The 20,780-nt window shown below is 48.7% G+C and overlaps 2 protein-coding genes across 6 annotated transcripts; one reads left to right on the forward strand and one right to left on the reverse strand.

Moving 5' to 3' along the window:
- Positions 1 to 843: 843 nt before the first annotated feature.
- On the forward strand, positions 844 to 12,536 carry C15H11orf16 (chromosome 15 C11orf16 homolog). Of its 4 annotated transcripts, XM_005215909.5 has the most exons (9): positions 844 to 925; positions 2,523 to 2,687; positions 3,051 to 3,198; positions 3,324 to 3,507; positions 4,866 to 5,022; positions 7,002 to 7,236; positions 7,863 to 8,522; positions 11,482 to 11,700; positions 12,187 to 12,536. In XM_005215909.5, the coding sequence occupies exons 4-9, from the start codon at positions 3,341 to 3,343 to the stop codon at positions 12,192 to 12,194; spliced, it is 1,446 nt and encodes a 481-aa protein (XP_005215966.1). In that variant the 5' UTR covers positions 844 to 925; positions 2,523 to 2,687; positions 3,051 to 3,198; positions 3,324 to 3,340; the 3' UTR covers positions 12,195 to 12,536.
- AKIP1 (A-kinase interacting protein 1) lies at positions 12,520 to 20,024 on the reverse strand. Of its 2 annotated transcripts, XM_005215912.5 has the most exons (6): positions 19,996 to 20,024; positions 19,557 to 19,784; positions 19,003 to 19,083; positions 16,623 to 16,727; positions 14,684 to 14,755; positions 12,520 to 12,956 (listed from the first exon to the last, which is right to left on the reverse strand). In XM_005215912.5, the coding sequence occupies exons 2-6, from the start codon at positions 19,776 to 19,778 to the stop codon at positions 12,813 to 12,815; spliced, it is 624 nt and encodes a 207-aa protein (XP_005215969.1). In that variant the 5' UTR covers positions 19,779 to 19,784; positions 19,996 to 20,024; the 3' UTR covers positions 12,520 to 12,812.
- Between the last annotated feature and the right edge of the window lie 756 nt (positions 20,025 to 20,780).

The following is a 20,780-nucleotide window of genomic DNA, read 5'->3' on the forward strand; positions in this document are numbered from 1 at the left end:
TTGGCCAGAGTCTCAGGTGTGAGAAACTCACAAAAGTAATGTAAAGCATAATTAATGCCTAGTCAATACCTCTACTGCACTTTGCAGATGTTTCATGCTAAGCAGCACAATGAGCCTTCCTTGATTTGTCAAAATTTGATGGGTTTTATTATTTGGGGTTAGTAAGAAATTTACACCTTACCCTTAACATGATGGGGAAGTATTTGGGGGCTAAAGCAAAAGTAATTAACAAAACCTTGTTGTCATTTGAAATTAATTCAGAGTCATCTTTGTCCTGCATGAGGCAGACATCCTCTGGTAGCTTAGTGTAGGGCCTAAGCGGGCAGGCTCTGCAGTCATATTGCTCCGTTTACATTCTGACTTTGCTGCCTCTCCCTGTGTCTTTTCAGTTCTTCATCCACAGAATAAGAATAAGAGTAATAGCAACCACCCCATATGTTTATTACGAGGATCACCAGCACCTGACACATAATGTTTTAATAATCATTATTTTTAAAAATTATTATTATCCTTTTTTTGTCCATAGCATCATCATGCTTCAGGTTCTCTAGGCCAGATAATGTGGGAAGGACAGTGATCCCACCTGTTTTGGAGTCTTCCTTCAAAATGTCTATTTCTCTTCCCATGATGAGCTTCAACTCTTCGGTCTTCCTTAACCCCCAGGTCCCGTCTCACCAAGCCCAGGCAGGGCTTCCAACACACTGTCACATTCATTTCTACTGTCAACTCTTTTATGAAGTCTTTCCATCGCAGCCATTACTTGTTCCTTTATTTTGCACACATATTTCCTTGCCATTCCCATCCTGCTATTTTGACTCTGCTTGCACACTTGTCTCTGTCTTCAGTAGACTGTGAGCTCCTTGAAGATAAGGACAAGTCTTAGTCAATCCTGTATGTCCAGCACCCAGAGAAGAGCTCACATCAGGTAGGTGTCAAGAAATATTTGGTGGTATTATTTTCCTATTTCTATTCTGTCACTTTGTGTCTGGATCACTGTTAACTCCCTGGCCTCTCAGGCTCTGTCCTCAACTGGTTCTATTTTCACTTTAATACTCTTTCTTAAAGTATTGTGTTGGCCAAAAAGTTTGTCTGACTTTTCTCATACGATGCTACAGAAAAAAACAAACGAATTTTTTTGCCAAACTAATATGTCATGTCACTTCACTGCTCAAACCTCATGACAACTTCCTTTTGACTGTGACCTTGTTGGACATTCATCTGCTTGATTTTCAAAGCTCCCACCAGTTTGGCCCCTTCCCATTGATTTTCCTATGACACTCCATTCCCCCACTCCAAAAAGAAAATCAGGTGTTGCAAATGCATCCTTCTCTCTTAGCTCTTGCTTCCTACCAAGAGGGAATGGAATAATCTCCTTTTTCCTTTCACCATTGAAATCCCACCTATCTTCAGAAATCCTTTTCTCATAGCCAGAGATCTAACTAGTCTTTCTTAGACTCTAGCTTTGTGCACCAAATCACTCAGCCTTTTGGGCAACAGTCATTCTCCTGGCTGCAGTTAAGCTCTGTGAGGGTAGACATCAGTTAGGATGCTTTTGGCTGTGAGCAATAAAAAAATCTAACAAAAATTGGTAATAATCAAAAAAGGGAGGATTTCCCTGGTGGTCCAGAAGTTAAGACTTTGCACTTACTCCCACTGCAAGGGGTACAGGTTCAGGCAGGGCTCAACACTGTCACCAAAAATCTGTGTTCTTTAGATCTATCCTCTCTGGGAACAGCTTCAGTGTCCCAGAAAGACTGTCGGGAGCTCCCAGAATTATAAGCTTTCTTATTTCTGTATAGGAGGAAATATAAATTCTATAACCAAGATTTCTAACAAAAGTCTTGAGATTCACGCTGACTGGAGAGGCACGGGACATGCCGATGCCTTAGAGGACAGGGGATGGAATGTGCTGATGGACACACAGCAACCAGGGGTACAGCCAGCCTCTCCCTGCCACTCAGATTCACAACAGAAACAGGAACTGGTGGAAGGGGGGAGCAGATGTGGTAGAGACACTCACAGATCTGCAAAATGGCTGTCAGATGCCTCGAATACCATCCTCTGGATGTTCAAATGAGAGCGAACTCTGGACTTCTGTTCCTTTGGTCCCACTGTCCACTCCCACCACCCAAAGTTATCACCACACACCTGTTTCTCAGCAGTCCTGTCTCCTTCAGACAAACGTGCTCACAGTTTTGGTTATTTCATTTTAAACTACAAATTCTATCTTAGAGTCCTTAAGCCAACCGGTGGGTTCCCTCCACTCCAGCCTCCTGCCCACAGTGGAGAAAGGCAGATCAACAGCCTTGAGACTCTGTGGGGTCAGACCCCTCCTTCCCAAGACTCTCCTAGATCCAGGAGGGTGTCCCACCGCCACTGACTCTTTCAGCAGTGGAGAAGCATAGCTTTTGGGAACTGATGCTACACTGGCCCTTCTCCTCAACACCACCTGTCAACACCACTCCCCAGAAAGGCAGTGAATAACCAACTCCCTACCCTCTCTTCCCGCCCATGCTGCCCAGGGCCCCAGTCACCCCTCCGCACATGCTCAGTACACTCCCTCTGGCCCAGCTGGCTGTATCCATGGCAACATGCTTGGCAACCAGGAGTCGGTTGGGCTGAGGCCGTGAACTCCTAACCGTCTGAAGGGACAGAGGCTGAGGTGGAGGAGTCTGGCTGGGGCTGTGGTGAGTACTCTTGGGGTCAGAAGCATGGGCTTGGGCAGGAGCACACCTAACAGGGCCAAGCTGGGCTGGGCCAGCCGAGTGTGATCTCGGGCCCTGGGTAGCAGCTGTCGCCTCTGAGCACATCTTCGGAGGCCACCGCCCTGGGCTCTCAGCTCGGTCGAGTTAGTCCCCCAGGTGACCAGGTTAGGAGGAGGGAAGTCTGTGGCTTGGGTTAGGGGTCAGTTTGTCATCAAGGGCTGGGATTTGTAAAAGGAAGTATGTAAACCCCCGAAGTCCCAACAACTGGGGTGGAGGTGGGGGGTGGGTAAACAAAACTAACGTATATTGATTGAGCTACTTAAAGATGCCAGGTGCTTTCCACAGATCATCTCCAGGGCGTGAACTGACGCACCCAGGTGAAGTGAGCGCGCAGCCAGCAGGCGGTGAAGGACTTCCAGCTGGGTTTCTCTGAAGTCACAGCTCTTGCTCTTTCAACCCTCCCCTATTTCCTGAGCGGAGTCTCCCCGGGCAGGTGATGATTCTGGGGACACCCTGCGCGTGGTGGGAGCGGTGGGGCCGCGGAGAGGCGGCCGCGAGCCAGGCGGCCTCTGCTGGGCTGTGGGCTGCAATTCAGGTAATAGAGCCGCTGGTTCTCAGGTGTTTTCGCGAGGTCTATGGACTCCTCCGCGCGGCCTGGGACGCCTTTGCCCAAATACTGCAGCGTAGCCACGACCCTGAAGGCCCCTGCCTGGGCCGGCACTGCTCCTCCCTGGGACCTCTCCTTCACCTGCCCCCTCGCCTGCAGAGCACCCTGGCTGACCCGGCACAGCCTCCTCACCAGGTACCCATCTATGCTTCCTTTTTCCTCTCTGTTCTTGGCTCAAAATGGTGGGAGACATGATGGCCCAGGATGGAGAGGACTGCTTCCTGGGAAGGCCGAAAGGGTTCCTTACTGGTGTGGGCTGAGTTCCTTGGGTTATTATAATCCCCCCAACTCTACTCACAATAAATAAATAAGTAAATACATAGAGACTTGCCTGGAGGTCCAGTGTTTAGGACTCCAGGATTCTACTGCAGGGAACACAGGTTCGATCCGTGGTTGGGGAACTAAGATCCTGCATGCCTCCATGTACAGCCAAAATATAAATAAACTCTAACCCCAGTGACAAGGGCTGACCTGGCTTTTGTCCTGCCTTGTAGTGGAGGGGCTGATGTCAGAGTTGATATGTGTGGGAGAAGGCAGGCATCACCAGTTATAAAAGTGCTGGCTCATTTTATCATCTTCTCTGCAACTTGCCCTGGCACTATATGAGGGAATTAGGTGAGGTCGCCCGATCCTTCCTCAGGTTCCCTCAGTTGTCCTAGCTTTTTGTGAATGGTACCCAAAGTTAGCTATCTACAGTGTGAATACTAGAGGGGAAGGGAACCTCAGCCGATAAGCACATACAAATCGTGTAAGTCGCATGCTATTCAAGTCAGTCTGCCCAGGCCGGAACCCTATAGCCCCCTTTCTTGTTTCACCCATGTGGACCATTTCCCTTCAAAGCCAGAGTTTAAACAGTCCTGTATCCTGGCTTGCCCACAAAATAAATACGTTTTTTTTTTTTTTTTTTTCGGAAAACCAAAACCTGACTCAACAATTCCCTATGGCTTGGTTTTGTCTACCAGAGTTCCCAGAACCAGCTTCTCCTTTTTTCTGTCCCTCAGCCTCTTACTCAGCCCCTGTGCTTCCCCCGCTCAGACACTTCCTCCTCTCTTCCGACTCCATGGTGCTCAGCCTCTTTGCAGTTTTGCTCCTTTGTCATCACCATCCAAGCCTCCACACCTCATCCTGGAATCCCGCACACCACCTCAGGATCTCCCTTCCTGGAAGAACACTTTCCTGGCCTGCTATCTAGTCTCAGAACCAGTTAATCTGGCCGTCCCGTTATATATCAAGGCTGATCCCATTCTGATTACCTTGAAACAATTCCCAGGCCTTAAACAGCGATTCCCTTCACTCTCCTCTCCTTCCTCTTCCAGCAATTTACCTTATCGGAAGTCACAGATTGCCACTCTTAACACGGGCTTCTGTTCCATATTGCCTTAACTGTCAAGTTCACCCCATGGTTCTGCTCAGACCTAACTTTGAAATGTGTTTCTTGATGGTTTTAGGGTTTGCTTTTCTCTGCTTCCCTAATTCCATTTGTTTTCCCCCAGATATGCATCTTACTACCCTTGTCTCCACATTGCTGACCCAGCATGGCAGGGGCCTGGCTGGCTGGGAAGAGTTGGAGAGGCTGCTGACACATGGGTCCTGGCAAGAAGGGAACCAGATGGCTTTTATTACAGGGCTCAGATAAAGGCTGCTCCAGAGGCAAGTCCCTCAGTCCCCATGTCTCCCCATATGCTCCTCTGGGTGGCCCTGTCATACCTGATATGCCTCAGCTGTTCAGTGTCTTAAATAAGCACAGATCTTCCATGGCCAGGATGTGGAGGTGAAAATGTCATGTCAGTGAGTGCATCAGTTTGCTGCTGCTGCTGAGTCACTTCAGTCGTGTCCGACTCTGTGCGACCCCATAGACGGCAGCCCACCAGACTCCCCCGTCCCTGGGATTCTCCAGGCAAGAACACTGGAGTGGGTTGCCATTTCCTTCTCCAGTGCATGAAAGTGGAAAGTGAAAGTGAAGTTGCTCAGTCGTGTCTGATCCTCTGCGACCCCATGGACTGCAGCCTTCCAGGCTCCTCCATCCATGGGATTTTCCAGGCAAGAGTACTGGAGTGGGGTGCCATTGCCTTCTCCAATCAGTTTGCTAGGGCTACATAACAAAGTGGCACAAACTGAGTGGCTTTAACAATAGAAATTGATTCTTTCAGTTCTGGAGAGAACCAGGTGTGGGCAGGGGTGGTGATTCTGAGGGCTCTGGGGGAGGATCTGTTCTGTGCACCTCTCCCAGCTTCTGGTGGTTTGCTGGCAATCTTTGAAGTCCCTTGGCTTGTAGAAGCATCCCCCCGCACTTGGTCTTCATCTTCACTTGCTGTTCTCCCTGGGCTCATGTCTGTGTTCAAATTTCCCCTTTTTATAAGGACACCAGTCATTGGGTTAGGGGCCCACTCTACTCAGTCATCCTCAGTGTGACTTTGTCTTAAGTCATTTAGACTAAAGTGTGACACATTTTGAGGTCCTAGGGGCTAGGACATCAACATGAATTTTGGGGGAACATAATTCAACCCGTAACCGTGAAGAAAATGTACAGTAAAAGCACTTTGTTCAGGAAGATTCGGTGTGTGGAGTTATGAGCACCAGCCTAAGGGAAAGAGGAACCAACCCTGTATACCTCATGTGCGCCTGTGTCCTTCCGCATAGGAGCACAGTCCCTGTGTGCTGGGAGGCCTGGGCTTTACTTTGCTGACTGCTTGCTTCATTGGGATTTTCCTCTTTCTTTTCAGAGTCAGACTTTGTGGGTCCATAGAGGGAAAACTGTTGTGATTTATAAAAAAAAATATGTTATAGAATTTCCAATCAAAAGTCATTTTGTCATTTTCCAGTAACTAATATGTGAGTTCAAATGAAATATCAGCAGGAGTTTGCTCAAATATAGATTCTGTCTGCTGCTGCTGCTGCTGCTAAGTTGCATCAGTCGTGTCCGACTCTGTGCGACCCCATAGATGGCAGCCCACCAGGCTCCCCCGTCCCTGGGATTCTCCAGGCAAGAACACTGGAGTCTAGTGACTAGATAAAAGTTAATTTGTAACCACACTTTATCGCTCTTCAAAAATCATACTGAGTTCTCCAAACAGCTTGTTCTTTTAATTAGCTCAGTATTCCTCCTGCCCTCCCTGTCAGGCCGCTCGTTCCTTCCTCGGCCCCGCCTCCCCTCATGGACATGCAGGCAGTGCACAGGGCTGCCTTTGCCTGGCAGGGCCTGTGATTGATACCCTACCCGCGGCTGGTCCAGGACACGGGGACAACGCTTCCTGGGAGGGCTGGGAGAACTCTTCCTGGGGTGCTTTGGGAAAGATGGAGAGGACCCAGTTTACTCCTGTGAATTGCAGACCAAAAATAAAGATAGGAGAAAAGAAAAACAGGAAAAGAAAGAGCACGGGAAGGGAAAGGCAGGAAGTGATAAACAAGAGTTGCCACAGCAAGAAGCAGAGGGAGAGCCTCTGCCTCATAGCCGGCCTGTCCCTACCGTAATGGGCTCCAGCAGTACCTGGCCTGGCCCCTTCCCTAGCTGACCCCTGCTGTGTGGGAGGGAGCCCCTCAGCCTGGCTTTGGGCATTGTAGGAAACCATGAAGCTCCCTGTAGTACTTCCTAAGGCCAGGTATTATTCTGAATATTTTCCTTCCCACAGCTGGAGAGGCAAGGGGTCCTGCTGGTGGAATTTGAGGCTCCCCTTGCCACAGGCCCAGAGCTGCCAGCCCAGCGGCAGAGCGTGGTCTTAGAGGAAGATGTCATTCAGTTCTCGCCAACCATGGAATTCTCACTGCGACCTGGGGACAAGGTGCTGGCACCCTGGGGCCCTGACCAACAACGCTATGGCCCTGGCACTGTTCTGTTGGGCTTGGAGGCGGGAGACCTCCAGAGAGGTAAGGGAGCTGCTCTGGGGCTCCCCGGGCCAGGCTGGTGATCAGGCTGAGGAAAGAGCAAAGCGGCTGTCTCTACAGCTTAGGGGTCTTAGGGGCTTGAGGAAATCCTTACCCTTTCACTTGCAGCTTCATCCCGAGGGTGGCCACAGATAGACAAATCATATTTTTCCGATTATAAAATATTTGTTATCAGGGCAAAATCACCCAAGGCTACTATGTCTATGTTGGTTACCTGACCTATGGTGTGGTGAGGTTGTCCAGAGGTCACACCTGTACTCGGTCCCCCACCATGTCATCCAGGCACGGATACAGTGTCCCCTTGTGTGGGGCCCGCCAGGAAGCATCATTGTAATTCAAACCACAAAGGAGGCTTCTCCTCCCCTCCCCCTACCTGAGGAGGCATTGGGTTTTGATGAGAAAACTGAGACATGGAGGCACAGGATGGGGAGGTAAACATGGGGCAGGTGAGGGACGTCCCTGGCAGGCTTTGCAGGGAGAGGTGTGCGTGAGACAGCAGGCAAAGCTGAGGGGCTGTGCTGAGGCTTTGCTTCTGGGGAGAGGAGAACCTTTACCCTTGATGTAGAAGAGGCGGTTGTAACAAAATGTTGCCCTTCTCTGTTACATAGCATCCCGGAAAGAAGAAGAAATTACTGTTCATTTCTGGAATGGCAGGACAGCTCCAGTGCCTCTCAGAGGGGTCCAGTGGGTGCCCCCAGCTGTCTGGAAGAAGGCTGTGGACGGGCTGCATAAGCCTTTCGCCAGGCAGCACCCCAGGCCCCTCCTCTGGGCCCCTTGCTGCTCTCTGGTGGGGCCGGTCACTGGATTTGTCACCAGCGGGCTTCCTTTGAGCCCTCCATTCCTGTGTGCTCCCTGCTACCCACATGCCGGCTGCCGGCTGCCGGTCCAGGGCTGCCTCTGCTGCTGCCCCCTGGCTGGACCCACATGGTGGCCTCCAATCAGGACCTCAGGGGTTGCAGCCAGAGAACCTCCAGAAGCGGAGCTGAAGCCCACAGCCCAGCTTTTGCCCCTGGAGAATCCTGAGGAGGAAGAAGTGGCAGTGCAGGCTCCCGCGGCTGTTTCCTCCTCCTCCACCTCCTCCTCTTCTGAAGACGAGGATTTGGAGAATGAGCTGGAGATGGGCCCCCCTCAGAGGCTGCTGGTGGACAGCACAGTCAACACGGACCCCATCCTTCTCGAGAAGTCTCCGAGGAAGCAGGGTGGCCTCTGCCAGCCCGAGTGGAGGTACTGGAGGAGAAATGGGCCTGAGCCGTACCCAGGGAAGCCAGGTAGGCCTTTTCCTAGGGTGGGGCTGAGGCCCCTGCTCCCTTCCCCTCTGCAACCCCCTCCTTGGGTGGGGGTGGTCTCTCAGGAATCCGATACACTTGTCTGCTGTGATGGAACTGGAAGTAACACTGGGGGGTGTGGTCATGTTGAAGGGGGGCTGTGATAAGAGGGAAGTAGTGGGCTTTATTGATTAAATGGAAACCTAACAAGAAAGGATGAGCCGATCTTGGTGCTAAGCTTTGCATCCCTATTTGACAACTGTCCTTTCTTTCTTCACTAGTCTACTGGGAGGACACTGCCATTGTCCGTTTCTACCCTCCCCTCCTTCACTTTCCTTGGAGGCTGGATTTTTCTCTACACGTGCAGTCAGAATGCCTCCACTTATTGATTAGAGTCTTCAAGACCCTGAGAACTCAGAAACGTCTTTAAACATTGGTCATCAGACCCTACTCTTCATATGAGCCCCTGAGGAAGTCAGAGTGGGAAGAACCGGGCGCAGCCTTAATCATCTCACTCTGCCATGGAAAGGGGAGGCAGGGTCACTGTTGGCAATCTGCAGCCACTCCCGAACTTCTTTACCCCAGCAAAGACCTGTGTGACATGCCCTCGTAGGCTTAGGGTAGCGTGTCACTGATAATGCCTCGTGCCATGTGATCTAAATTCCCAATGTGGCCCAGAAAGAGCAGATACCTAAGGCAGCTGGCAGAGCTTTATGAAGGAGATGGCTTGCCCTAGCCAGCCCTCGGAGAAGGCAATGGCACCCCACTCCAGTACTCTTGCCTGGAAAATCCCATGGACAGAGGAGCCTGATGGGCTGCAGTCCATGGGGTTGCTAAGAGTTGGATACAACTGAGCCACTTCACTTTTACTTTTCACTTTCATGCACTGGAGAAGGAAATGGCAACCCACTCCAGTGTTCTTGTCTGGAGAATCCCAGGGACAGAGGAGCCTGGTGGGCTGCCGTCTATGGGGTCGCACAGAGTCAGACACGACTGAAGCGACTTAGCAGCAGCAGCAGCCAGCCCTAGACTAGTCTAACCCTAATTCAACCTTCAGTGAACTAAATGAACATTGAACCTGGGGCAGGGATACTGAGGGTTAAAGAATACCACTGCTAAGGGTATAAGGATCTGTAGACACTGCCCACTCGGGGACTCACTGAGTCCCCATTTGAAGCCATTGCCAGGATATCTGCTTAGTCAGGACCTCTCAACCCACAGGGATTTCAGTCTTGCTCCAGGCATAAGGACTTTATTAGTCTTTCGTTCCAGGAAGCTGAGAAATTGTTTCCACAGTGAGAAACTTTCTTGGTGACTCCTCTGGGTCCCTGGCCTTTGGAGTGGGCAGGGATAGATATATTAGTTGCTGATTTGTTTTTGTTTGGCTGTGTTGGGTCTTAGTTGTGGCACCCAGGGTCTTCATCGTGTCATGTAGGATCTTTCCTGGTGCAGCACATGGACTCTAGTTGTGGTACATGGGCACCCTGCAGCATGTGGGATCTTAGTTCCCCAACCAGGGATTGAACTCAGACCCCCTGCATTGCAAGATGGATTCGTAACCACTGGACCACCAGAGAAGACCCAACTGCGGTTGTATTTTATATGATGGTTTCTTCCTTAGATTTCAAGGTGTGGGACCTTTCCCCCATGTCTGAGAGGGAGTAACTAGAGGGACAGGAATCTAGCTATGACCAGTGGAGCTTTTCCTCCACTCTCTAAGAGGACACTTTGTATAGAAAATGTCAAGATAGGGCGGGGAGAGCTTCCTGGATGTCTTTCCTCGCAGTGAAAGGCCTTGGCAGAAGTGCTTGGAAACAGGTTTCTACAGGTGTGTCCTCTAACAAGTAATAATATAAACAAAATAGTGCCCAAATCTAGAGTTTTCAAGTTAAATTCTCCATGGCTTCCACTGCCTCCTGCTTCAGCACAGACTAGGGAAATAAAAGCTTTATCTATCCAGAGGGAGTAGCCTGTGGGGAGCGACTGAGATAGGATGAGGCCCTGCCTCATGGAGAGGCAGGCCAGTGGGGTAACCAGAGGGCCATGGTGCGCAGACCTGCCCTGGCTCCAGGCCTGCATTCCCATGGCCTGCTCCATGGCATTCTATCCAGACTGTTCCAAACCCAACTGAGTCCAGACCAATCTTTCCTGGCCCCAAGGTACACTGCTTTTATCTCCCACCCAACGGGCTACACCTACGTTCAGCCTCTCTCCCCATTACCATATTTAAACAGATCCTCTCTAAAGTACTCTGCATCCCCAAATAAAGTCTAATGATTGGCCATAAAGAGAGTATCTTCAGGTACTTGGCCTGGCTTTCCTCTAGGTTATTGGACCATTTGTTATGCTCCAGGCAAAGGTTAATTCTTGGAGTGGAACCATGATAATCAGTGAGCCTGCCCTCTGCCAAGTCCCACACCTGCACTCAAAGCTATGGAGAATAAGCCTGGATGGGGTGTGGAGAAAGGGCCCATCACCAGCCCTTGTCCCAGACAGACGCTGTGCCTCACTAACCGGTGAGATGAAGTGTGTAAAAGGACACGTGTGCCGGGCTGGAAACCATGGCAAACACCAGAGGTTTTCTTTTCTCCCTTCCAGATCTTGTTCCCTTCTAAGAAAATGTGCTGCTTTGCTTCTCCTAATTGTGCTTGAGTGCCACCAAGAACTGATGCTTGCCAGTCTGGTCTGAGGCTCTGCCCACTAAGGATCCTCTTGTATGGGTCCCCGCCTGCCACACTTTTGGCTCCTTTTAGTTACAGGCTGAGAGGTTACTGTCTGATCCTAACAAACCTGGGGGCAGGATTCCTGCCAGCAGACATGCTGCTCTCCACCCTTGCTTACAACTGAAACAGGGTTCAGAGAGTTAAGAGATTCTGTGATCCATGATTTAGTCCTACCCAAGTCGTCAAGACTAACCCTATCAAAATGGTAGCATATTCAACTAACTGAATTTTGGGTTCAGGAATAAGACTTTGCAGCACCCAGAAAGATGAGAAGAGCAACAGACAACAGAGAGAGAAACCTGCTGCAGCGGGGAGTCCTAGAGAGCTGGCCCTGAACGTCACTGGCATGAAGCTGCTGCAGATCCTGCCCAAAGAAGCCGGACACAGAAAACTGAGTCAGGGTACTGCTGCACATCAGCGGGGCCAGAACTCCGAGACTAAAAGCCCCAAGGATCAAGGTAGAGCAGAATGGCTGCAAAGGGGCTTCTGAAGGGCTCTCTCCAGGGTTCTTTGATCTTTTGGAGTCATACCCACAATCTTGCATATGATTTCAGAAGGCTTGCAGAACCCACAGATTTCCTCACTGGCTTCTTGGGTGTGTAAGGATCCCTGTTTAAGTGACCCTCTACCTGGTGATGGTGGGTATGGGTCTGCTTTACTAGGCCTCTGTCCATGAGTCTGCTCTTCACTAGGAATGCTAAGACAGCGCTACTTAAAACTTTGTTTTCATCATATGAAATACTGGCCTTTTTTCTGAGGCAAAACTTACATTCAAAACGAGGTGAAGTCCTAGGCAGTTAAACTGAAATGCAATGATACTGTTGGCGTGCTAGCTTAAAGACGCTTAGGACACAGCAGTGACTTCATAATTTTAAGGATCAAAAGTCACTGATTTTTAAAGTCAGCATAAGACTCTCAGTGTTGGTTTTTTTTTCGTGTTATAGGAAGCTAAAGAGTAGAGGTGGTAACCTGAGGAGGAGCTACAGAGTGGCTGACAAGGCACTCTTCAACGGAAATGGCACAGTGAGCCCACAGATCACAGTCCAGTAAGCAGCAGCATCTTCACCTGTCCTGAGGAGCACAGGAGTGAGGAGCCCAGGGCTCCCTGCCAGGGGCCGGGTAAGACCTGCTTAAGGATGCCTCTTCCACAGAAGCTACAGAACATGGTTGGCCTGCTTTGGGCAAACGTGTCCACAGCCTCTCTGTTATCTTTTCATAAAGCCTCAACTGTACAAGAGCGACGTTTTGTTTCCCTTCTTAATGCCAATAAAAAGGAATTTTCTTCATTTTCAAATCTCTCCCTTTATTGTCATAATTAACCTTTGCTTGGAAAGCAAGCTGTAAAAACTATTCAGACAGTATCATTACATTATTACTTTCAGGCAGAAGAGGGTGAAGGGACTTTCAAGTTAAAATAGGCACTGAAAGAGACACAGTCCAGTTCCTAGGAAGGCTGACCCTCACAGTCAGCACTAAAGGCAGGATTAATGTGTACATATTAAGAATATACAGTAGCTTTATTCTTCTTGATACTCAGAAAAAGGTGATGTGATGCCTGTGACGGTCCACATCATATGGGGAAGACCAAGTCCACACTTTGTCCGGAATCAACTGCTACAATGTGAGTCTTTTTGGTCAAGTCATCTGCACCCACAGTGACGGAATAGGTCCCTGGATAGACTTCTATGTAGAGGTCCTTAGAGATGTTCTCAGCCTGGAAGGAAAAGCAGATGTACCAGTTTAGAGGTTTTAGAGGTCCTGCTGCTGTCAGAGCACCCTGTGTGTGATACAGTGAGAGGCGCTAAGGTGGGAGACGGAGGTTCTGCTTTCTACACCTGACTTGGCCACATAACAGGACTGCCCTTCAGGCCAGTCTCACCCGCTCTTTATGCTTTTATTTCTAAAATTAGCTCACAAGAATGTATATGAAAATGCTGAGTTGTTGCAGGAACATGAAGAGTCATAAAAGGACACACTGGCTGGAGTGTAAAGTTAAGAATCAGGTGGAGGGAAAGGCTAATGACCATTGCTTTGGGGCTCAAAAGTAGGCAGTGGCACCTGTTAGCACAGAACAGCAGCAATGGCGAGGCACTGCAGGATGATGCAAAGCATTCTTTTTAGGTGTGCTTTGCTAAATTCATTATTAGGATGAAACATTTCTCCTAAAGCTGAGACTATGAATAGATTCCATTTTGTCATGCAGCAAGTCAGCTGGCTGGCTAATGTCCTCCCTTGGAGGGCTGGTTCTCCCATACAGATGGTCCTTGACTTACAACAATCTGACTCATTCTTTTTTTTTTTTACCATAATGTGAATGTGATATGCATTCAGCAGAAACCGTACTTCCAATTTTGATCTTTTTGCAGGCTAGTGTGATGCTGTGCCAGCAGTGAGAGATCTCCCAGTCAGCTGTGCAATCCGAGAGTAAACAACTGATACACTTATAACCATTCTGTACCCATACAACCAGTCTCCTTTTCACTTTCAGTGCAGCATTTGATAAATTACATGAATTATTCAAAACTTAACTATAAAGTAGGTTTTGTGTTAGATGATTTTGCCCAACTGAGGGTATATAAGTTGGGTATATAAGTGTATATACATGTATATACACTTATATACCAAGGGTATATAAGTGTTCTGTGCATGTTTAAGGAAGGCAAGGCGAAACTATGACTTTCAGCAGCTTAGGGATATTAAGTACACTTTCGATTATAGTATTTTCAACTTATGGATTTATCAAAACCAGCCAGTGTTGGAGGCATCTAAGCCTAACAACTTGTACTAGAAGCAGAATAGTCTTAGTTGCTACTAAGTCTAGTATATTCTGAATCCAGGCTAGGAGTACACTGTAGACCAACAAAAATTAAACTATTACTACAACATACAGGGGTTCCACTCCTCAGAATTCAGCCCTTCCAAGTTCCAGAAGATTCCCTGGGTTCATGAACAAATGAGTATTTTACCCTGAAAAACTCATCACTGTATGTTTTCACATAGAAACATTTGTGGAAAATAGGCACAAACTCCTTTAAATGTTTTGGAACCCGATCTAGCTGAATGTGTATGTTTCAGAATTTCAGCCATGGTTTTCACTTCATAAGCAGGGGGCCAGGCCCCTCCCGCTGCTTAAACAGATGGTGACATTCCAGCAGGGCCCAGCTGAGCTGTAGGAATGGAGTTATGAATGCTCTGCATTCTTTCCAACCACAACTATGAGTTGAGGCACAAACGCTATCTCTGAGATTTCAAGGGAAGGAAGGATACCAAGAAAATATAATTTTACAGTGAACTAAAATGCTGCACACTTTCCCCTAAGATAAAAATATCCCAACTTAAAAATAATATGGATCTAACACAAAGAACCCTGTTGTAACCCAGTCAGCTGATTCATGGACGGCAGTGGTGGGGAAGCCGGTGCCCTGGAAGTTCGGTACTCACAGACTGGGGTGCCTTCAGCACACACTCTGACGCCCGATGCATGCCTCCAACACTAAGGCCTGCGTCTTTTCTCTGAAGAGAGAGGTAGAAACACTGATGAGGGCCCGAACTTCGACTTCTGGATGGTAGAAATTTTTTCCAGCTTAATGAGGAACTAACAATTGTGCTGTCACTGTTTTCCAAGTTGTCACTAAGATCTTAAGGCTTTTAGTGATTTCTGTCATGTACTTTTAGTCAGATGTTTACCATCATTACCTTTTATCCTTACATGGGCTTTGGAGAAAGACAGACCTGAGTTTGAATCCTATGCTGCTGCTGCTAAGTCGCTTCAGTCGTGTCCGACTCTGTGCGACCCCGTGCGACCCCATAGACGGCAGCCCACCAGGCTCCCCCGTCCCTGGGATTCTCCAGGCAAGAACACTGGAGTGGGTTGCCATTTCCTTCTCCAAGGCATGAAAGTGAAAAGTGAAAGTGAAGTCACTCAGTCGTGTCCGACTCTTATCGACCCCATGGACTGCAGCCTTCCAGGCTCCTCTGTCCATGGGATTTTCCAGGCGAGAGTACTGGAGTGGGTTGCCATTGCCTTCTCCTATACCTGCCATTTATTGAGAGGGACAGATTAATATCTCTTAAGTCTTGATTTCCAGCCTATAACCTGGGGACACTAGACTGTAGGAAGATTTAAAGTGCAAAAGTGATTGACGTTTAACAGGCTTTCAGAAAACAGAATTCTCTTCTGTGCTTCTCCCAGCAGTGGGAGTATTAGAGAGGAAGAGACTGAACTGAGAAAGTCAATTTCTCTTAGAGTCATCAACTTACATTTTATAGGAAGGGAGGCTGCTGCTAAGTCGCTTCAGTCGTGTCTGATTCTGTGCGACCCCATAGATGGCAGCCCACCAGGCTCCCCCGTCCCTGGGATTCTCCAGGCAAGAACACTGGAGTGGGTTGCCATTTCCTTCTCCAATGCATGAAAGTGAAAAGTGAAAATGAAGTGGCTCAGTCGTGTCCGACTCTTAGTGACCCCATGGATTGTAGCCTACCAGGCGCCACCATCCATGGGGTTTTCCAGGCAAGAGTACTGGAGTGGGGTGCCATTTCCTGCTCCAGATAGGAAGGGAGGGGAGGGATACAAATGACTCTTGCCCATGTGTAAGCTCTTACGGGGGCCTGGGTGGGGCCAGAAATGGGAGCCCTGGATCCAGGCCTTGGTGCTGCCACTCGCACCCCAGGCCAGGGAAACGGGAGGGACTTCTGGCACGCAGCCAGTCCTTGCTCATATCCCTGTGGCCACTCTCTTGTCCCTTCTCAAAACAAGGGAGTCAGGAATCCAACCTGTGGATTAGACTCTGGACTTAAGTTTGCTACCTTTGAGTATAACTAGGGGAGCTGAAAAACAAAAACAAGAAAAACCTGCTCTTCTCAGAAACAATAACAAAGGACTTCTGTTGAATTAGTTCAACAAGTAGTCTTTTAGACTTCCCAGAGTGACATGTGGTAAGACAGAGAATTCATAGTGAGAAGCCTGTAACTGTTATCTTTAGGAAAAGGATGTTGTTAAGAGACCCCCTCCTCGCACTTCCTTTTTTAAAATTACCAAAGACGTGATACTTATCACTACTTTAGAGTAAAATACATGATGATTAAAAGTCTCTTTCATATCCCTAGATGTAAAAGGATATTTGAAGTGCTTTTTGTTAAGCCTGCTCAAGAATCCCTTGGCCCAGGATTGTCACTGAAGATCCTACAGTGGCATCCATCTTGTATTTTGGACAAAAACTCCTATTTCATGTTCATTGCTGTAAGTTCTCTGAGGAGAAACATTTCCACAAAGTGCTGTAGAGTCACTCAACCACCCAATAACATGATCCAGCAGAAGCCCCAGGATGTGGGGCCTCCCAGTTTGGGAGGCTGAGGGCACAGCACAGCTGAGGGTACATACCTGACCACTCCCCGCATCAGAGCACAGGTGCAGCTCCGATGTCCCTCTGTGATAGCGGTAGACGTGGGTTGCCCCTCCTTCCTCTGGTGCAGATGAGTAATATTTCTAAAGAAGTAACGTGGAAGACATTGGGTAACCCAAGAGTCTGGTCAGATTTTCAAAAAGCACCCTGTTACTTGGGAAAATTATGGTTAAGAAGAGAGGCAAGAGAGCAAAGGTAAATTAGGTGCCCTCTCAAGAAGCCTCTAAAGTCATGTAACAAATCTTAGCCCGTGTAAAGTGGTTGCAGAGAAGGAAACTGCAGTTGGCATTACTTTGCTGCCATCTGCTGCCTCTGCAGGGCAAGAACTCTGGCAACTCAAGCTAGGTAGGCCCATGCTCTCTGCCAGGTTAAATAGTTTTCACAACATCCTCACTCTGATTTAGGCAAAATCATCCAAAGGATCAGAAAGCAGTTTTTTCCTTGTCTACTTCCTTCCTCCCGCTCCAGGTTAACCTTAGACTTGCCCTTGATAGTTACTAATGTCGAGGACATCATAAGCTTGCCTGTTTGGAACAAAGGGTAGGGACAATGTTTAAGTCAAGAGACCAAAAGAATGAGAAGCTGGGAAAAGCACATCAGGACATGAAGCTAATGATGTAACTTAGGGGCTGCTTCAAAGTTCTGAAAATGAACTCAGAACCCTGTTCTTGATTCTATCTCTAGAGAGCCAAGGAGTTCTGAGGCTCCATTCTTTAATGGAGACTTGAACTGAAGCATGAACTGAAAACCAAAGTGAAGAATACCAATTTGCTAAACCTCAAACCAAAGGCAAATATTATTCCTTTTACTGAACCATGAACCAAAGTGTTTAACTTCATCACTTTATTGTAGAGCCAAAGTTAGGGAGTTTTGTAAAACCATTTCACAGAATAAGAACATAAAAATACTCTCTGAACCGTATCTTGTTGGTTGGAATCCTATTCTTGGAGTCATAAGGATTTTATAAAAGATGTAGAAACAGAGGGTTTTTTTTTAATTTTAATATTCATTATGAAATTGAAAAGCAGGACAGAAATAAGGCATTTTCTTCCTTCTGCCATAGAGACCAGCACCCTTACACCCACATAAGAATCATAAAATGTTAGGCTGGACAAGACCACAGAGTCTGTTTTAAGTCCTAGAAGACACAGAGTACCTTCCACGCAGGTGATTTTCTTCAATGTTGGCTGGTCCACCTTCAACTTTCCCTTAAAGTACTTAGAGATGACCTTAGTGTATGCTTTTGAGAAGAGTATCTTTAAAACCTTTGTTCACCCATTTTAATGAATGGGACCGAAAAATCTCATGTAGGTCCTCTATGCTACAGTTTATAGCAATTTCCTGGTGTTCATCTCTCAGTGGAAACTGAAGAAACAGACTAAAAGGGCTGGAAAGGACTTGAACATTGTCAATTTACCATGGGGAAGGTAAGGCTGAGAGAAACTAACTGGCCTAAGGCATTAGAGCCAGGAAGTGGCAGAATACAGGTTGGATTCCTGGGAGGCCACCCCTGCCATTAAGCCACATTACCTCTGATGAGGGCACTGCGTCTGTGCCACAAAAATCGGCTTTGTGGCCAACAAGTGATATGGACCCAAAGGGACGTACTTAAAAACTACATTATCAGGGACTTGGAAAAGAGATTAAAATCTAATGGAGGGATTTTGCTTCAATTTTTGCTTTGAAAACAGACTAAGTTCCAATTTAGAGTGATTCTACAGATTAAAAAATTTTTAGTTTAGTTCAAAGTTTTAAAAACTCCTTATGTTTGGTCTTACTTTGGAATTCAGCAAATAAGCACCGACCTCCCCATCTAAAAATAGTGAGGGCAGAACTTTTCTGCCTTGTTCATTGCTGTAATCTCCTAACAGCTAAAGCTGCTGCTGCTGCGTCACTTCAGTCGTGTCCGACTCTGTGCGACCCCATAGACGGCAGCCCACCAGGCTCCCCCGTCCCTGGGATTCTCCAGGCAAGAACACTGGAGTGAGTTGCCATTTCCTTCTCCAATGCATGAAAGTGAAAAGTAAAAGTTTAGTCGCTCAGTCGTGTCTGACTCTTAGCGACCCCATGGACTGCAGCCTACCAGGATCCTCCATCCATGGGATTTTCCAGGCAAGAGTACTGGAGTGGGGTGCCATTGCCTTCTCCGACAGCTAAAGCTAGGCGGTCTGTATTTGTTGAATGAACTGTAACCTGGATTTATCACCTGTTGTAAACCCTTGGCTAATTACAACCTGCCCACGAAGGCAGGACCGGGTGAGCAGATAGTGTGCAGATTCTTCCTAAATTCCACAAAAATCCACTTTGTGATCCATCAGCAGGCAGATCAGGAGCATGCTTTGGCTTACACCAACTTACCCCACACTGACTTGAAGTATAGTTCATGTATTCAGCCATTGTTCTGAAGGAAGCACTGAGGGTCGGGTGTCTGTCTTCTCTCTATTTGAATAAACGGCAAATCACAGGTGAGATCTGTATTCCCTACTGGAGAAGGAAGTCATTTTGGAAATACCTTCCTTTTTACTTTTTGAAAGGCCTCTGCAAGTTTAAATTAGTAAAATGATCTTATTGAGAAAGAATTCCATCTCTAAAAGGAATACACAGACATGCAATTTTTCCAGGACAAACGTTTGTTGGCTTTCCTCGAGTATCAGATGATAGCCTCTAAGAATTGCGTTAAAAAGTAACCAATCAGGGCCGAGCACGAGCGGTACCTAGCGGTGTCCTAAAGCTACCCAGTAAGAATCTGTCAAATGTCAAGTTTTCAAGACTTTCCGGTTCACTGTCCGGATACACAGCAGCTTCCGCCAAGCACAGGATCCCTCGGGTCCCGGTGTGTGGCGTGCCCTGGTTCTCAGCAAGCCGCTGCTGAGGGAATGAATGGGCTGGTCCACAGCAGAGGCCCTCCTCACCTTTCCTGGCAGAAGGCGCTGGGGGCTGGCTGCCGGCCCTCTTTCTCCATAGTGCCGCACCCGGGAAACGATCCCCACGCTGCCTTTGGGAAGCTCCACCGAAGGCCAGTCCACCGCCCTCCTCTTGGCCCGCTCCAGCACTTCCTGACCCAGCCTAGCCGAACGCTGCAGGGAACGTCGGTCCACCCCGTTCAGCGCCGCGGCCACCAAACAGTTCTCCATGTCTCCCTGAGAGGGAACATACACACAAACACGGGCGAGTCAGCGGAGCGCCGGACCCCGCTCCATTTCGGTCGGACCCAGAGCCTCAACCTCCCTGCCGACCACTGCCCCCGGCTAGCCCAACGCGCTCTCCAGCCGGCGCCCAGTCAGGGCCTAAGGCGTGCGCTCTCAGCCCCTCCATTTCCGTGGCCCCCTCCCCTCGCTAGAGAGCCCTCACCCAGTCGGCCTCTCAAGGCGCATGCGCTCAGTCCGCGGGCGGACTGGTTCTGAAACACCCTGCGCCGGCGCAGCAGGCCATTGGCCGGGTGGTGGTGAGGGGCGTGGCCGGTGCGAAGGGGTGTGTAGCCTGCGACCCACATGCCTTCTTGCGACTGACTTGCAGCCTCTGCGAGCCGGTTGTCCGGTTAACTGCCTGAATGCAGGGGGAGGGGTCTGGCGGCGGGCGAGTCGAGGGGACCGGTGGCGGAAGCTGTCTGTCCACCTTGTTGCAGGAACCTCTGGGTCAGGGCCTGGCCCTTAGAAACTGTCTCCACCGATTAACGCGGGGAAAGTGTTAGTAGCTCTGTCGTGTCCCACTCTTTGCGACCCCATGGGCTGTAGCCCGCCATGCTCCTCCTTTCATGGGATTTTCCAGGCAAGAATATTGGAGTGGGTGCCATTTCCTTCTCCAGGGGATCTTCCTGACCCAGGGATCGAACCCAAGTCTCCTGCATTGCAGGCAGACTTTTTATCGTCTGAGCCAAATACGTTCTAGCGGGGAACCTGATGTAAAGCCAGGTGGTCCCTTGTTGGGCTAATAAATTGTGGGGAATAAGATGCGTGCTTCCAGGCACCGTGTCTATATTTTGGGATATCGCTACTCTGAAACCTCGTTTGGTTGAGGAGATGACCAGGATAGGCCAAACATTGCTGGTGCCACAGTGGCATTTGGAGAAGGGAATCCAGCAGGCTGTGGGCTCTGGGATGGACGGCCCACAGGGCCAGGGGCACCTGCATTGTGTG

The sequence above is a fragment of the Bos taurus genome, chromosome 15 (genome assembly GCF_002263795.3).
Source record: "Bos taurus isolate L1 Dominette 01449 registration number 42190680 breed Hereford chromosome 15, ARS-UCD2.0, whole genome shotgun sequence".
NCBI classification, from domain to species: Eukaryota; Metazoa; Chordata; class Mammalia; order Artiodactyla; family Bovidae; genus Bos; species Bos taurus.

Coding starts and splice junctions, on each gene's coding strand:
- AKIP1 (XM_005215912.5), bottom strand. CDS start 19,778: ATGGAGAACTGTTTGGTGGCCGCGGCGCTGAACGGGGTGGACCGACGT. Junction 14,756..16,622: donor CTGATGCGGGGAGTGGTCAG/GTATGTACCCTC, acceptor CTCTCTCTTCAG/AGAAAAGACGCAGGCCTTAG. Junction 12,957..14,683: donor TGCTGAAGGCACCCCAGTCT/GTGAGTACCGAA, acceptor TTTTCCTTCCAG/GCTGAGAACATCTCTAAGGA.
- C15H11orf16 (XM_005215909.5), top strand. CDS start 3,341: ATGGACTCCTCCGCGCGGCCTGGGACGCCTTTGCCCAAATACTGCAGC. Junction 7,237..7,862: donor GGCGGGAGACCTCCAGAGAG/GTAAGGGAGCTG, acceptor TCTGTTACATAG/CATCCCGGAAAGAAGAAGAA. Junction 8,523..11,481: donor GCCGTACCCAGGGAAGCCAG/GTAGGCCTTTTC, acceptor TTTTGGGTTCAG/GAATAAGACTTTGCAGCACC.